Source organism: Lampetra fluviatilis, chromosome 52, assembly GCF_964198595.1.
Source record: "Lampetra fluviatilis chromosome 52, kcLamFluv1.1, whole genome shotgun sequence".
Taxonomy (NCBI): Eukaryota; Metazoa; Chordata; class Hyperoartia; order Petromyzontiformes; family Petromyzontidae; genus Lampetra; species Lampetra fluviatilis.
This window is the reverse complement of record NC_136326.1, coordinates 536570-554144: the sequence shown is the minus strand read 5'-3', so window position 1 is coordinate 554144 and position 17575 is coordinate 536570. Positions and strand designations below refer to the sequence as shown.

The 17575-nt window shown below is 58.7% G+C and overlaps 1 protein-coding gene across 2 annotated transcripts in view; it reads left to right on the top strand.

The window, feature by feature from the left end:
* The first annotated feature begins 2978 nt into the window (after nucleotides 1-2978).
* Nucleotides 2979-17575, top strand: part of LOC144949037 (alpha-actinin-1-like) — a 57853-nt gene continuing 43256 nt past the window's right edge. The window contains exons 1-2 of one of the 2 annotated variants that reach the window (XM_078878829.1): nucleotides 2979-3145; nucleotides 4368-4562. In XM_078878829.1, coding sequence (XP_078734955.1) covers nucleotides 4386-4562 — 177 coding nt within the window. In that variant the 5' untranslated portion in view covers nucleotides 2979-3145; nucleotides 4368-4385. The remainder of the gene's footprint in view (nucleotides 3146-4367; nucleotides 4563-17575) is intronic. The other variant, XM_078878830.1, reaches the window with a different exon arrangement.

Below are 17575 nucleotides of genomic sequence, written 5' to 3'. Positions count from 1 at the left end.
GGCTACCTGAGTAGTGAGTGGGGGCTACCTGAGTAGTGAGTGGGTGGGGCTACCTGAGTAGTGAGTGGGGGCTACCTGAGTAGTGAGTGGGGGCTACCTGAGTAGTGAGTGGGTGGGGCTACCTGAGTAGTGAGTGGGGGCTATCTGAGTAGTGAGTGGGGGCTACCTGAGTAGTGAGTGGGGGCTACCTGAGTAGTGAGTGGGGGCTACCTGAGTAGTGAGTGGGGGCTACCTGAGTAGTGAGTGGGGGCTACCTGAGTAGTGAGTAGGGCTACCTGAGTAGTGAGTGGGTGGGGCTACCTGAGTAGTGAGTGGGGGCTACCTGAGTAGTGAGTGGGGGCTACCTGAGTAGTGAGTAGGGCTACCTGAGTAGTGAGTGGGGGCTACCTGAGTAGTGAGTGGGGGCTACCTGAGTAGTGGGTGGGGCTACCTGAGTAGTGAGTAGGGCTACCTGAGTAGTGAGTGGGTGGGGCTACCTGAGTAGTGAGTGGGTGGGGCTACCTGAGTAGTGAGTGGGGGCTACCTGAGTAGTGAGTGGGTGGGGCTACCTGAGTAGTGAGTGGGTGGGGCTACCTGAGTAGTGAGTGGGGGCTACCTGAGTAGTGAGTGGGTGGGGCTACCTGAGTAGTGAGTGGGTGGGGCTACCTGAGTAGTGAGTGGGGGCTACCTGAGTAGTGAGTGGGGGCTACCTGAGTAGTGAGTGGGTGGGGCTACCTGAGTAGTGAGTGGGGGCTACCTGAGTAGTGGGTGGGGCTACCTGAGTAGTGAGTAGGGCTACCTGAGTAGTGGGTGGGGCTACCTGAGTAGTGAGTGGGGGCTACCTGAGTAGTGAGTAGGGCTACCTGAGTAGTGAGTAGGGCTACCTGAGTGGTGAGTGGGTGGGGCTACCTGAGTAGTGAGTGGGGGCTACCTGAGTAGTGAGTAGGGCTACCTGAGTAGTGAGTGGGTGGGGCTACCTGAGTAGTGAGTGGGCTACCTGAGTAGTGAGTGGGGGCTACCTGAGTAGTGAGTGGGTGGGGCTACCTGAGTAGTGAGTGGGCTACCTGAGTAGTGAGTGGGGGCTACCTGAGTAGTGAGTGGGTGGGGCTACCTGAGTAGTGAGTGGGGGCTACCTGAGTAGTGAGTGGGTGGGGCTACCTGAGTAGTGAGTGGGTGGGGCTACCTGAGTAGTGAGTGGGTGGGGCTACCTGAGTAGTGAGTGGGGGCTACCTGAGTAGTGAGTGGGTGGGGCTACCTGAGTAGTGAGTGGGGGCTACCTGAGTAGTGAGTGGGGGCTACCTGAGTAGTGGGTGGGGCTACCTGAGTAGTGAGTGGGTGGGGCTACCTGAGTAGTGAGTCGGGCTACCTGAGTAGTGGGTGGGGCTACCTGAGTAGTGAGTGGGTGGGGCTACCTGAGTAGTGAGTGGGGGCTACCTGAGTAGTGAGTGGGGGCTACCTGAGTGGTGAGTGGGGGCTACCTGAGTAGTGAGTGGGTGGGGCTACCTGAGTAGTGAGTGGGGGCTACCTGAGTAGTGAGTGGGGGCTACCTGAGTGGTGAGTGGGGGCTACCTGAGTAGTGAGTGGGGGCTACCTGAGTAGTGAGTGGGTGGGGCTACCTGAGTAACGGGTGAGTGGGGGCTACCTGAGTGGTGAGTGGGGGCTACCTGAGTGGTGAGTGGGGGCTACCTGAGTAGTGAGTGGGTGGGGCTACCTGAGTAACGGGTGAGTGGGGGCTACCTGAGTGGTGAGTGGGGGCTACCTGAGTAGTGAGTGGGGGCTACCTGAGTAGTGAGTGGGTGGGGCTACCTGAGTAGTGAGTGGGGGCTACCTGAGTAGTGAGTGGGCTACCTGAGTAGTGAGTGGGGGCTACCTGAGTAACGGGTGGGGCCAGCATGAGAGTGATTGAGGCCACTCTCTGAGTGGGCGGTGCTAGCGACTGAGTGGGCATGACTCTGTTAAAGTGGGAGGAGAGTGACGGAGCGAGGGGCTGCCAGATCACTGCGCTCCCCACCCCCCGGTTCAGCCTCCCAGGAATGTGCGAGCCTTGTCTCTGCGGCCTGCCTGCCTGCCTGCCCCGCGTGTTCAAGGAGGAGTGCGCGTGGAGGTCTAGGCCTGCCGCATCATCTCAGCGCACCAATACCCGCCATTCGCCACTACGTCACGGGGACGTCACCACGGCGCCGATGCCAGGCCAGGTGCAATTTGAGGCCACGTGAAGTGTCGAAGGCTGGCTGACAGGAGGTCACGGGACAGACCCAGGGGTTGACTGAGATGAATGGCAGAGGCACCAGCTGTGCCCCCTACTGTGCCAACTTGCTGCGTTTCAGCCACCCGGTGCTCCTCTCGTTGTTTTTGGAGGGCTGCTGCCTCCAACTGCCCAGCAGCGTCCTTCACGGGCTTCCTCCATCTCAGATCACCTTACGTCTCATCTCAATCATTCCAGTGCCGAGCTGGACTGCAGTTTTCGTTTTCTCCCCCACAGGGGCACCCCTGACGGCAACTGACCCCTTGTTCAACACAAGCTGATGACACCGCACGCAAGTTGGGTGTCAGTCTGCCAAGAGAGGGCGATGTCGCTGTTGTTGTTCCTCCTCCTGAGTGATCCATTGTCCTTAGTACCTCTCCGCTCCCACGTTTAGCCAATAGGAAGCTTCTAAAAGAAGGGCGGTTTCTCCTGATTGGCGAGCCGCAGCCAATTGGGGCTTGAAGGCGCTCTGGCTTAACACGTGCTCGGAGGCTATTTATCGCACATTGGTTCCTCCGCAGCCAATCGGCGCGCGACAAGCGAAGCCCGCTCGCGATTGGGCGAGAGAGCTCCTCGCCGCGCTCTCAGAGCCAATCGCGAGGCCTCGGGAGGGAGAGCTCTGAGGCAGGCGATTGGCCAAAGCTGCGGCCAATCAGGCGCCGTCCGTGGGCGCGGCCTCGGCTCTGATTGGCTGGTGGCGCGCCCCGGGGGGCGGCGTGCGCGGCGATTTTTGGGCTCCCGAGGCGAACCCGCGTGGAGGGAGACGCGAGGAGCAGAGAGAGCGGAGAGAGCAGCAGAGAGAGAGAGCGGAGAGAGAGAGATCGTGGGGAGAGAGGAGCAGAGAGCGTGGGGAGCGAGCAGAGAGCGAGGGCAAGAGAGCAGTGGCACTGCAAGAGCAGCAGCAGCAGCAGCGACACGCAGGTAACCACGGACGCATTGGCACGCGGATGAGTGGCACGCGGTTGAGTGGCACGCGGTTGAGTGGCACGACGCGTAGCGATGACACCGGCAGAGCGCAGTTTACATGGCAGGTACAGGCAGCGGCATCGACACACACACACTGACACACACACTGACACACACACAGCACTGACACACACACTGACACACACACACTGACACACACACAGTACTGACACACACACTGACACACACACTGACACACACACAGCACTGACACACAACACTGACACACACACAGCACTGACACACAACACTGACACACACACAGCACTGACACACAACACTGACACACACACAGCACTGACACACAACACTGACACACACACAGCACTGACACACAACACTGACACACACACAGCACTGACACACACACACTGACACACACACAGCACTGACACACAGCACTGACACACAACACTGACACACACACAGCACTGACACACACACACTGACACACACACAGCACTGACACACAACACTGACACACACACAGCACTGACACACACACACTGACACACACACAGCACTGACACACAACACTGACACACACACAGCACTGACACACAACACTGACACACACACAGCACTGACACACAACACTGACACACACACAGCACTGACACACAACACTGACACACACACAGCACTGACACACAACACTGACACACACACAGCACTGACACACAACACTGACACACACACAGCACTGACACACAACACTGACACACACACACACTGACACACACACACTGACACACACACACACTGACACACACACACTGACACACACACTGACACACACACTGACACACACACTGACACACACACTGACACGGCTGCATTGGCACACTAAAGCTGTACTGACACTCATACAATCACCAATACTGTACAACATCCAACAACATCATCACACACACACAGCAGCGATATATCGTAACACTACGAACATTAACACGACCAACATTATTGACACTACCAACATTAACACGACTAACATTGACTAACGCATATCTAGCCGACAGGTACCAGACTGATTTATCGGCCGTGTAGTGTTTGGTGAGCTCCTCAGTTGTGGTGCAGATGGTGAACACATCGAAACGCAGTTACATTCCTTTTCTCTTCAGAACTTTGTAGTACCACCACGCCGCTTTACCCACCACCCGTGTGCTTGTGAGCCTAGCAGTGGATCGAGCCTGACATGGAGCAGCAGCAGCAGCAGCACGTGAACAGCCACGGGGGGGGAGGAGGAGGAGGGGCGGCGATGGAGGAGGAGGAGGGGGGGGACGGCTCCCTGCTGCAGCTGCAGCAGCAGCACGAGGACGCGTGGGACCGCGACCTGCTGCTCGACCCCGCCTGGGAGAAGCAGCAGCGCAAGGTGAGCCCGTCGCCCTGGCAACCTCGCGCCGCGTTGCCACGGCGACCTCCTTACCGTGCCGCCGCGTTGCCGTGGTTGCCGTGGTTGCCACGTTGCCGTGGTTGCCACGTTGCCGTGGTTGCCGTGGTTGCCACGTTGCCGTGGTTGCCACGTTGCCGTGGTTGCCACGTTGCCGTGGTTGCCGTGGTTGCCACGTTGCCGTGGTTGCCGTGGTTGCCACGTTGCCGTGGTTGCCACGTTGCTCGCGGAGCGACTTGGTAAGCACGGCATGGGGGCAGCGTCCTGCCGCCACCGTTGTTACCCCGTGACCCTGAAACGATGTCAACCTGTTCCCATGGTCACCATGGCCATGTTCACCATGGTCATACCATGGTCATACCATGGTCACCATGGTCACGCCGTCTTCCCATGTTCACCATTTCAGCCTCCTATGTACAGTACCGCGTTACCATCGTGAGGGTTATTTGACCGCGTGTGTCACTCTGGGTAGTGATGTGTGTGTCACTCTGGGTAGTGATGTGTGTGTCACACTGGGTAGTGATGTGTGTGTCACTCTGGGTAGTGATGTGTGTACTACATGGGGAAGGGAGCGGTGGTGTAGTGGTTAGCGAGCTGTGCTACGAACCTGGCGGCCCGAGTTCGATTCCCGCTCACGGCCAACACCAGTGACGATTATCTGAACCGGTCCTGGGCCTCCCCTAGGTCGACTCAGCCTCAAATGAGTAGCTGGTGCGGTGTGTAAACATCGTCACTGGGGAGACAAAGGCGGTCGGGCGTGGTGTTGCCCACCCACCCCATTGTGCGCCTTGCCGGCCTTCATAGCCGCTCGCTAAAAGCACTTGCCCAACAGTCTTTTACGGCTACACGGGGGATCTTTGTCTTTGTGAGAGGTAGGGTTTGTGGTCTCCGATCCAAGCGCTATCCAAGCCAAACCCTGCTTAGCTTGTCACCGCGTACCCTCGATTGGCTACGCACGGTGCAAAAGAAATTGAACGTACGTAGCATGGGCGTTACCACGTTACTCAGCCACAGTAACCATGACGCTGTTGTCGTTACCATGACGCCATCTCTAGGACCTTGTTACCTTGGCCATTGCCTCGTTACCATTGCCTCGTTACCAGCATGGGTTAACGGTTACGGCCGTGCATGTTAATCACGTGCGGTGTACGGTGATGCCATTGTGTGGGAAGGCAACACAGCGGTTGATGTCTGCCTATTCTGACGCCCGCCACAGGAATGTGGAATTTCCGCCAATACCAGTCGAAGCAACTCGTAAACATTCAGGTTACTAAGTGCTAGCGATGATGATGGTGGTGATGCTGTTGCTGCTGCTGATGATTATTACATTTATGACATGGGCGACATCGCTGCTGCTGATGAATAGCATGATAAAAGATAGTATCTGCTGGTGCTGGTGATGATAAAAACATATTTTATTGATGATATTTAATTCTGCTGCTGATAATGTTGATGATGGTAATCACGACGACGATCAGGGTGATGATGATGATGATGATGCAGTTCGTGATGCTACAAGCTTTGCCGATAGGGCGCACGGTTGCTATGCGACCGCCAGCAGTTGCCACGGTGACGAGATGATGCTGTGTCCATGGGAGCGGCAGAGCCGACTTGTTTGGTGGGGAAGTGGAGCAGTACGTGTGCGCGCCGTCGTGATGTCCGATACAGCGCGGTGTACACACGGCACGCACGCTGACACGGCACACGCGTGTCGCGGCACACGCGTGTCGCGGCACACGCGTGTCGCGGCACACGCGTGTCGCGGCACACGCGTGTCGCGGCACACGCGTGTCGCGGCACACGCGTGTCGCGGAACGGACGGGTCGGTGTCAGTGTGTGGATGGTCAAGTCACGAATCGGGCGGTAGGGTGGCGACAGTGGAGACATGTTAACTTCCTCGCCTGGTACACAGGAGGTCGTGGGGTCAATCCCGACCCCCGACGCCTGCTGCTGTGCATGTGGAGTTTGCGTGTTTCTCTCTCTCTCTCTGCCCGTGGACGTGTGGATTTTTCTCCAGGTCCTCCGGGTTTTCCCCTCCACATTTAGAATCGACATCACACTTTTAGAGTGTGTGGCTGCTATACATTTCCACACAATGAGGATAAGCCACTTCGTTGGGCTGTCATTTGTGGCCAGGTCGCTTCTGAAAAAGAGCTGTGTCGCTAAAGTGGGCCTTACCTGGTAAAATAAAATAAAGTTCATAGTTTCGTTTAAATAAGGGCTCTGGGTTCGACTCCAGACCGGGGCGCCTCCCCCTACAGATCTCTCAATTGGGATCGCAGCAGCAGGAGCAGCATCAGCCCCTTCGCTGAGAAGCTTGCCAGCACCTTCTTGACCACGATGGGGCTCTCCTGGGTAACCAAGCGTGATAATAACGTCAACAACAACAACATCACACGGCATGGCAGTGGCGGCACGGTGGTAACGCCCGCAGCGACGAGGGCCCTGGGTTAGGCTCCCGTGTGGAGTTTGCACAGGTTCTCCCGCTCGCTCTGCCCACTTGCTGCTCTCAATCTCTGTGGGTCACTGCGCACGTGACCCACAGAGATTGCAGCCCGGCAAGTGGGCGCGTAAACCCGTCCGTGCGGTCAGCCTTCCAGCGTCGTCCCCTCGTGCGTGGAGGGTTTTCTCCGGGCACCCTTTCCGCCGCCGTAGTCGCCGTCGGCCACGGCCGTCCCGCTGCTGGGCGAACGGATCCTCATGGCGGGCGCGTGCCACCCCTTGGGGGGGGGGTCACGTTCCCCTCCCCTGGAGCGGCAGGACCCTCTCTGCGACGGAGTTCTCCGGCGACGCTCTCCCGGCGTGACCAACGCGCCCGCCGCCCGCCATTCCTACCGCCGCCGTGGGGTCTCCGCTTCGCGGCTCATGCTCGGAGCCCGCTCGGAGAAGTCGGATTTTTTCCAAAAGCGGGCCGCTTCCGCGCACCGCCGTGACCAAAAATAGCAATGTTCCGCGTGAAAAGCGCGAAGTGGGAACTTCTTGGAGTCTGCGCAACTCCCACACGTGCCCGCGGAAGCAGCCAGCGCTGTGTGTGTGGGTGTGCGTGTGTGACATGGTGCCTGTGTGTGTGTGGGTGTGTGTGTGGGTGTGCGTGGGTGTGTGACATGGTGCCTGTGTGTGTGTGGGTGTGTGTGGGTGTGTGACATGGTGCCTGTGTGTGTGTGGGTGTGTGTGTGGGTGTGCGTGGGTGTGTGACATGGTGCCTGTGTGTGTGTGGGTGTGTGTGTGGGTGTGTGTGGGTGTGTGTGGGTGTGTGACATGGTGCCTGTGTGTGTGTGGGTGTGTGTGTGGGTGTGTGTGGGTGTGTGTGCGTGTGTGACATGGTGCCTGTGTGTGTGTGGGTGTGTGTGTGGGTGTGCGTGGGTGTGTGACATGGTGCCTGTGTGTGTGTGGGTGTGTGTGGGTGTGTGACATGGTGCCTGTGTGTGTGTGGGTGTGTGTGTGGGTGTGCGTGGGTGTGTGACATGGTGCCTGTGTGTGTGTGGGTGTGTGTGTGGGTGTGTGTGGGTGTGTGTGGGTGTGTGACATGGTGCCTGTGTGTGTGTGGGTGTGTGTGTGGGTGTGCGTGGGTGTGTGACATGGTGCCTGTGTGTGTGTGGGTGTGTGTGTGGGTGTGTGTGGGTGTGTGTGGGTGTGTGACATGGTGCCTGTGTGTGTGTGGGTGTGTGTGTGGGTGTGCGTGGGTGTGTGACATGGTGCCTGTGTGTGTGTGGGTGTGTGTGTGGGTGTGTGTGGGTGTGTGTGGGTGTGTGACATGGTGCCTGTGTGTGTGTGGGTGTGTGTGTGGGTGTGTGTGGGTGTGTGACATGGTGCCTGTGTGGGTGTGGGTGTGGGTGTGTGTGTGGGTGTGCGTGGGTGTGTGACATGGTGCCTGTGTGGGTGTGGGTGTGTGTGTGGGTGTGCGTGGGTGTGTGACATGGTGCCTGTGTGTGTGGGTGTGTGTGGGTGTGCGTGGGGGTGTGACATGGTGCCTGTGTGTGTGGGGAGCGGTGGTGTAGCGGTTTGCGCTACGCCGCGCTAAGAACCTGGCGACCCGATTTCCATTCCCGCTCACGGCCAACATCAGTGATGATAATGATCTGAACCGGTACTGGGCCTCCCCTAGGTCGACTCGGCCTCAAATGACTACCTGGTGCGATGTCTAAACATCGCCACTAGGGAGGCAACAGCGGATGAGCGTGGTGCTGGCCACCCCCCCCTCGTGTGCCGTGCCGGCCTTCTTAGGTGCTCGCTCACAGCACTTGCCACCACAGTTTGTTGAGGCTATACGGGGCATCTTTGTCTTTTTTTCGTGTGTGCGTGGGGAGACGGAGGGTAGCGAGGAAGACAAAGGCGGCCGGGCGTGGTGTTGGACAGCCACACCCCTTCGTGTGCCGTGCCGGCCTTCTTAGGTGATCGCTAAAAGCACTTGCCCCAACAGTCTGTTAAGGCTACACGGGGGATCTTTGTCTTTTATTAGAGCGAGCCAGTGTCTGTAAACGGATAACAGGATGTGAGTGTGTCTGTCTGTATGAGTGTGTCTTTGCGTGTGTATGCCTGCTAACAGCACTTGCCCTAAAAAGTCTGTTCAAGGTTTTAGAGGAGATCTGTGTCTTTATTCGTATGCATGTAGTGACAGGATGTGCGAGACTGTATAATACACGTGCGTGTCTGTGTGAATTATGGCAGCGCACGTGAGCATATTACGGGACGTGTGTGCGCGCTTATCTCTGATCTGTGTACATATGTAACACACACGTGTGTGTTACAGCAGCACATGCGAGCCTATTGCGGCACGCGTGTGCGTGCGTGTGCGTGCGTGTGCGTGCGTGTGCGTGCGTGTGCGTGCGTGTGCGTGCGTGTGCGTGCGTGTGCGTGCGTGTGCGTGCGTGTGCGTGCGTGTGCGTGCGTGGCGACATGAGCAGCAAGTCATCAACCACGGGTGTTCCGTAACGTGCCAGCCTGACATCGCCTCGAAGGCCGCTTTCACATTTTTTGTTCCACCTGTGGTGACACGGGCCGGGTGAGCGTGGCTTGCCCTGATAAGGTGCTGGGCGGGTGGTGGGGGGTGGTGGGGGGGGCCCTCCTGGGTCCATGTGCTGCCTCAGATAATTCAGCCGCATTTCTGGAGTGTGCTTCTCCCATCGCCATATAAGGGTCGGCACAAGTGGAAGAACCGCGCGGCGCTTTTTTTGTTGAAGCCCGCCTCATTTGGGCCGCTCCGTTCCACGAGCTTTCGCCCATTCAGTTTTTGGCCGGGCGGACGGGGGCGGTGGTGGTTTCACTAAAAAATGAATTCGCGTGGGTCTGTGGCTTCCTGCAGCCAACGCCAACGGAGGTTACACCTCGCAGCGCCGCAAAACAAAATATATACAATTTAGATATCGCGCTCCGCGGTCGGCGTTTATTTCCGTGCGAGCACGGGTGGATTATTGGACGGGGAAGCACTTTGGTGCACTTGTGGGTGTTTGTCCGTCACGTGAAAGGTATGCGTGACTGCGTGTGCGTGACTGCGTGTGCGTGACTGCGTGTGCGTGACTGCGTGTGCGTGACTGCGTGTGCGTGTCGGCGTGTGCGTGACTGCGTGTGCGTGACTGCGTGTGCGTGTCGGCGTGTGCGTGACTGCGTGTGCGTGACTGCGTGTGCGTGACTGCGTGTGCGTGACTGCGTGTGCGTGACTGCGTGTGCGTGACTGCGTGTGCGTGACTGCGTGTGCGTGTCGGCGTTCGCCACAGACACGGGCAGCTACATCCCTCCCTCGCCCTCGACTCGTCCCGTCTCAGACGCGGGCCGTGATTCACGTCTCGGCACACGAGGGAGGTGGTGGCGTGGGGAGCGGTGGCGCAGCGGTTAGCGCCGCGCTACGAACCCAGCCACCTCGAGTTCGATTACCGCTCGCGGCCACCAACGCCGGTGACGATTATTCGAACTGGTCATGGGCCTCCCCTAGGTCGACTCGGCCTCAAATGAGTACCTGGTGCGTTTGTGTAGTAAACATCACCACTGGGGAGACAAAGGCGGCCGGGCGTGGTGCTGGCCACCCACCCCCTCGTGTACCGTGGCGGCCTTCATAGGCACCACTCGCTAACAGCACTTGCCCCAAAAGACTGTTCAAGGCTATACGGGGGATCTTTGCCTTTGTGTATACAGATTACAGGATGTGCGAGAGTGTGTATATGTATACTACACAGGTGTGTGTGTGTGTTTCTCCACGTGTGTGTGTGTATTTCTACACGTGTGTGTGCCCGTGTGTGTGTCAACGGCAGCACCACGCCCTAACAATCTGTTCAGGCTACACGGGGGATCCTAATCTTTGGAGGTGGCAGTGGCGGTCCATGGTTTGTTCGCAGTTTCCGTGAAGCGGCGCTTCTGCCGTGGGTCTCGGGGTGCGAACCGATGCTGCTCGTCCTCCTGCTCGTCGTCATCATCACCGTCGGTCGTCGCCTCCTGCTCGCAGCGCTCCTTGTGATCGTAAACAAAAGGCTGAGAAGAAGATGCCAGGTGGTGGCTGTGGCGTTGAACCTTGAACTTTGGACCCTTGGAGCTGCTCGCAAATCAGACAGTCGCCCTCTCAACTCCGAGTTGGGGGTTGTGACACCAGCCCATCATCCCTTCCTTCCTCCGGGGTCGATTAAATAAGTTCCACTTTTCCTGGCGAAGTAAACGGTGGATTCGTCTCATGGATAGACTCGTGCCCGCCACAGTGACGGAGAATTCCCACCACGTGCCCTGCAGGGCTGGAAGCAGCGTGACGAGCACCACTGCCTCGGCGTGGCTCGTTGAGGAGCAGGAAGCGACTGCACTGCTTATTTTACAAAGGCGCAGCCCTGCAATAGCTCGCTCACGCCGCCGCTGCGATGGGAAGGGCCTCCACTCAGAGGGGACTCTCTGGGGGACCCCTCCAGAGCACAGAATCCCAAAACTCTGGGGACCCCAGTGGGCCACTGCCAACTCCGATATTCGCCGCCCGCCGTTCAGTGAAAACCATCGGCGCTTTGTGAACAATATCGCAGCGTCTGCAACACGTGACGATGATAATCATCATCATAATCATCTCTAACAATCACAAACTTTGCCATCGTCATTCCCATGGTCATCATTCTAATCTCTTATCACCACCATCATCCTCCTCATCACCACCATCGCCACTACCACCGGAGATCCCCCCTGTAGCCTCGACAGGCTGTAGAGGCAGGCGCTTTTCGCGAGTAGCACCTGTGAAGGCCGGCGCAGCACCTGTGAAGGCCTGCGCAGCACACGAGGGGGGGCGTGGGGCCAACACCACGCCCGACCGCCTTTGTTTCCCTAGTGGTGATGTTTACACACCGCACCGGTTACCAAGACCGGTTAAGATAATCGCCACCGGTGTTTGCCAGGAGCGGGAATCGAACTCGGGTCACCGGGTTCGTGGCACAGCGTGCTAACTGCTACACTACCACTCCCCATTGTATTACACACACAGACACACACACACACAGACACACAGACACACACACAGACACACACACACAGACACACACACAGACACACACACACACAGACACACACACACACAGACACACACACACACAGACACACACACACAGACACACACACACACAGACACACACACACACAGACACACACACACAGACACACACACACAGACACACACAGACACACACACACACAGACACACACACACACAGACACACACACACACAGACACAGACACACACACACACAGACACACACAGACACACACACACAGACACACACACACACAGACACACACACACACAGACACACACACACACAGACACACGCACACACAGACACACGCACACACAGACACACACACACACAGACACACACACACACAGACACACACACACAGACACACACACACACACAGACACACACACACACACAGACACACACACACACACAGACACACACACACACAGACACACACACAGACACACAGACACACAGACACACACACAGACACACACACACAGACACACACACACACACGGCAAGCAACGTGAGCCTGTCCCGTGCTACACTCCTTTAGGTAGACTCAGCCTAAAGTAAGACTCATGGGGTCTTGCAGTTGTGGTGATGGTAAAGGTGGTGGTCATGGTGCTGCTGCTGACAAGGATGATAGTGGTGCTGATTATAGCAGCGACGACGATGATGATGATGGTGGTGGTGGCGATAGTGGCGGTGACGTCACTCGGATTGAGACGAAGGCGGCCGGGAATGCCCCCCCCCCATCACCCCCCCCCCATCACCCCCCCCATCACCCCCCCCCACCGCCCCTTCTAGGGGCACGCCTCAGCCGCCCCAATAGGGAAGAGCTTCATAGCTCATCGGATTCCCCCAGGATATGATTAAACCTTCTGATTGTTGGTGTCCACGCGTGGTAGTAATTATGACATCGGCCGGGCCATTCTCGAGCCAATAGCCCCCATGTGTGGGGGGGGGGGTGCAGGGTCGATTGGCACAGACGTCACCCCCGTGCTTACGTCACAATGTCAATGCGAGCGCTTCCTTTTACGCCGGTGGGGTGGGTGGGGAGCGGTGAGGTGGGTGGGTGGGGAGCGGTGGGGTGGGTGGGGAGCGGTGGGGTGGGTGGGTGGGGAGCGGTGGGGTGGGTGGGGAGCGGTGGGGTGGGGTGGGGAGCGGTGGGGTGGGGTGGGGAGCGGTGGGGTGGGTGGGTGGAGAGCGGTGGGGTGGGATGGTGGGGAGCGGTGGGGTGGTCGGGTGGGGAGCGGTGGGGTGGTCGGGTGGGGAGCGGTGGGGTGGTCGGGTGGGGAGCGGTGGGGTGGGTGGGTGGGGAGCGGTGAGGTGGGTGGGTGGGTGAGGAGCGGTGGGATGGGTGGGTGGGTGGGGAGCGGTGGGATGGGTGGGTGGGTGGGGAGCGGTGGGATGGGTGGGTGGGTGGGGAGCGGTGGGGTGGGTGGGTGGGGAGCGGTGGGGTGGTCGGGTGGGGAGCGGTGGGGTGGTCGGGTGGGGAGCGGTGGGGTGGGTGGGTGGGGAGCGGTGGGGTGGTCGGGTGGGGAGCGGTGGGGTGGTCGGGTGGGGAACGGTGGGGTGGTCGGGTGGGGAGCGGTGGGGTGGTCGGGTGGGGAGCGGTGGGGTGGTCGGGTGGGGAGCGGTGGGGTGGTCGGGTGGGGAGCGGTGGGGTGGTCGGGTGGGGAGCGGTGGGGTGGTCGGGTGGGGAGCGGTGGGGTGGGTGGGTGGGGAGCGGTGAGGTGGGTGGGTGGGTGGGGAGCGGTGGGATGGGTGGGTGGGTGGGGAGCGGTGGGGTGGGTGGGTGGGGAGCGGTGGGGTGGGTGGGTGGGGAGCGGTGGGGTGGGTGGGTGGAGAGCGGTGGGGTGGGTGGGTGGGGAGCGGTGAGGTGGGTGGGTGGGTGAGGAGCGGTGGGATGGGTGGGTGGGTGGGGAGCGGTGGGATGGGTGGGTGGGGAGCGGTGCGGTGGGTGGGTGGGGAGCGGGGGGGAGCAGTGGGGTGGGTGGGGTGGGTGGGGAGCGGTGGGGTGGGTGGGGAGCGGTGGGGTGGGTGGGGAGCGGTGAGGTGGGTGGGTGGGGAGCGGTGGGGTGGGGTGGGTGGGGAGCGGTGGGGTGGGGTGGGTGGGGAGCGGTGGGGTGGGGTGGGTGGGGAGCGGTGGGGTGGGTGGGGAGCGGTGGGGTGGGTGGGGAGCGGTGGGGTGGGGTGGGTGGGGAGCGGTGGGGTGGGGTGGGTGGGGAGCGGTGGGGTGGGGTGGGTGGGGAGCGGTGGGGTGGGGTGGGTGGGGAGCGGTGGGGAGCGGTGGGGTGGGTGGGGAGCGGTGGGGTGGCTGGGTGGGGAGCGGTGGGGTGGCTGGGTGGGGAGCGGTGGGGTGGGGTGGGTGGGGAGCGGTGGGGTGGCTGGGTGGGGAGCGGTGGGGTGGCTGGGTGGGGAGCGGTGGGGTGGCTGGGTGGGGAGCGGTGGGGTGGGGTGGGTGGGGAGCGGTGGGGTGGGTGGGTGGGGAGCGGTGGGGTGGGGTGGGGTGGGGTGGGTGGGGAGCGGTGGGGTGGGTGGGTGGGGAGCGGTGGGGTGGGTGGGGAGCGGTGGGGTGGGTGGGGAGCGGTGGGGTGGGTGGGGAGCGGTGGGGTGGGTGGGTGGGGAGCGGTGGGGTGGGTGGGGAGCGGTGGGGTGGGTGGGGAGCGGTGGGGTGGTCGGGTGGGGAGCGGTGGGGTGGTCGGGTGGGGAGCGGTGGGGTGGTCGGGTGGGGAGCGGTGGGGTGGGTGGGTGGGGAGCGGTGGGGAGCGGTGGGGGTGGGTGGGTGGCGGAGCGGTGGGGGTGGGTGGGGGGTCGCGTTGACTCTTGTAACGATGATCCAATACAAGAGGGACGTGATTAATAGTAGTAATACTATTATTATTATTATTGATTAAGCGACTTTAACAAGACACAGCAGGAAGAGAAGACGCTGCCGTGTGAAACATCCACACACGGGAAACGGATACACAGCAACGTGATACAATACATGCTTGACGACGTTTGCTGAATGAGCTAAAAGTTGAGTGAACAGAAGCGTGTTAACAAGATCTTTAGAGTTGTTAGAGGAGGAGGAGGAGGGGTGGACACTCTCTGTCTCTCGCTCTCATCGTGTCCAGTAGCAGCAGGAGGAGGAGGACCCCCAACACCATGCGCAGGGATAGAATCAAAGTATCCGCGATTGGTTAAAGTTTGAATCGACTCCGAACACTTGGACAATGGCGATTCGCTGAATAGTCACAATGTGATACTTACAGAGTTGAATAGTCAACATGTGGAATCTGGGTGTGTTCCACACTGTTTAATCTGGGTCACCTGGGCGTGCGAAACTTGAAGAATAGTTTGGTGGTGGGGTTTTTTTGGTTTGTAAAAGAAAACATTCACGAAATGCGAATAATAATAATGATGATGTCGAGAGAGAGAGAGACAGAGAGAGCGTTTCTAGTTTATGTTGTTAGACCACGTGGTGAGAACTCATGAGACCACGATGGAGTCTCATCTGCTGCTGCTGCTGCCAGTAGCAGGGCGATGGTTGTCACTGTGGGGTCTGGCCGAGGGGCACCCCCAGCGGGGGCTGTCCCTGTGCACGAGTCTGCTGCCAGTAGCAGGGCGATGATTGTCACTGTGTGTGGATCATCCCAACTGGGTCGTCGTTCTTATCTTCGGCTTGCCGGAGCCGGCCACGTGGAGCTCCGTCGCTTACTTGGGACTCGACGCTCGCACTCAGCCTCCCGTGTGCCTGGCGCTACCGTCATTAATTAACAACAATCATCATTATTGCTGTTAATTAATTTGCTCCGGGGGGGGGGGGGGGGGGGGGTGGTGCGAACGCGCGTCGGTTTGGATGCGTCACGGAAACCCGTGCGCGTGCGCAGCATCCTCCCCGCGTGTTTCTCGCCGTTGGAACGGGTTACATTGTAATCCCCCTCACATTGTAATCCCCTCACATTGTAATCCTCATCACAATGTAATCCTCATCACATTGTAATCCTCATTACATTGTAATCCTCCTTACATTGTAATCCTCCTTACATTGTAATCCTCATCACAATGTAATCCTCCTCACATTGTAATTCCCCTCACATTGTAATCCCCCTGACATTGTAATCCTCCTTACATTGTAATCCTCATATTGTAATCTCCCTCACATTGTAATCCTCTTCATATTGTAATCCTCATTACATTGTAATCCCCCTCACATTGTAATCCCCCTCAGATTGTAACCCTCTTCACATTGTAATCCTCATTACATTGTAATCCCCCTCACGTTGTAATCCCCCTCACGTTGTAATCCCCCTCACGTTGTAATCCTCCTCACGTTGTAATCCCCTCAGATTGTAATCCTCAATGGGGGGATTACAATGTGGGGGTTTACCAAACAACGTTCTGGCCCCGTGCCCCTACTGGACATCTGCGAACAAGAGCTTTGTAGCTCATCAGATTCCTCCTGCTGCTGCTGCTGCTGCTGTATAAATCCAGTGTTATGATATGTCCCCACATCCACCTCTTTACTCTGCACACAAAAGCTGCAAGCTCGCTCGCCCCCACGCCGCGCGACCATTCTTAAACACGTCACGAACGCTGTCTGCGTCACGCGGAATACCCAGTGTGCACGCACGCACGGAACACGTGTACACACGCACCGGGAAAACACGTGTACACACGCACACACGTGTACACGTACACACGGGACACGTACTGGGAAAATACGTGTACGCACGCACGGAACACGTGTACACGCAGTGGGAAAACACGTGTACACATGCATGGAGCACGTGTACACACACACATGCACACACGGAACACGTGTACACACGCACTGGGAAAACACGTGTACACACGCATGGAGCACGTGTACACACACACACACGGAACACGTGTGTGTGGGTGGTGACGGTGGGTGGTAATAGTGGGTGATGGGTGGTGGTAGTGGTGGGTGGTGATGGTGGGTGATGGGTGGTAGCGGTGGGTGGTGGTAGCGGTGGGTGGTGGTAGTGGTGGGTGGTGATATTGAGGGGTTGGGTGGCGGTGATGGTGAGTGGCGGTGATGGTGGGTGGTGGTGCGGGGACTGGAGCCGGTGAAACCGCGGGATCGATGTTATCTGGAACCGGTGCGAAAGGTCACCATCGAATGTCGGAGGCTGGAAAGTGCTGTCGGGGTCAACGAGTAAATGTCGTGGGGTCACTTCCCCTGCAGAGCCCGACGGCCACGCAAGTGAGCGAGAGAGAGCCACACATTGTGCCACTCGCGATCTTACTTCCGCAGTGTGCGGTGGAGCGGTTGGGGGTTTAAGTAAAAAAAATCATAACGTTTGAACGTAATCGCACACTCACAACTCATTAAGGGAACTATTTTTTAAACAAATAATCTGGTGGCGATGCCGGCTGATTGCTGCTGCTGCTGCTGCGTTGGCAGTGAGTGTCTCGCCGCGCTGCGTGTCGGTGACACCACTGGGTCCATGGCCGTGTGTGTGTGGCCTTCAAGAACATGTTTATATAAGATAGGCGAC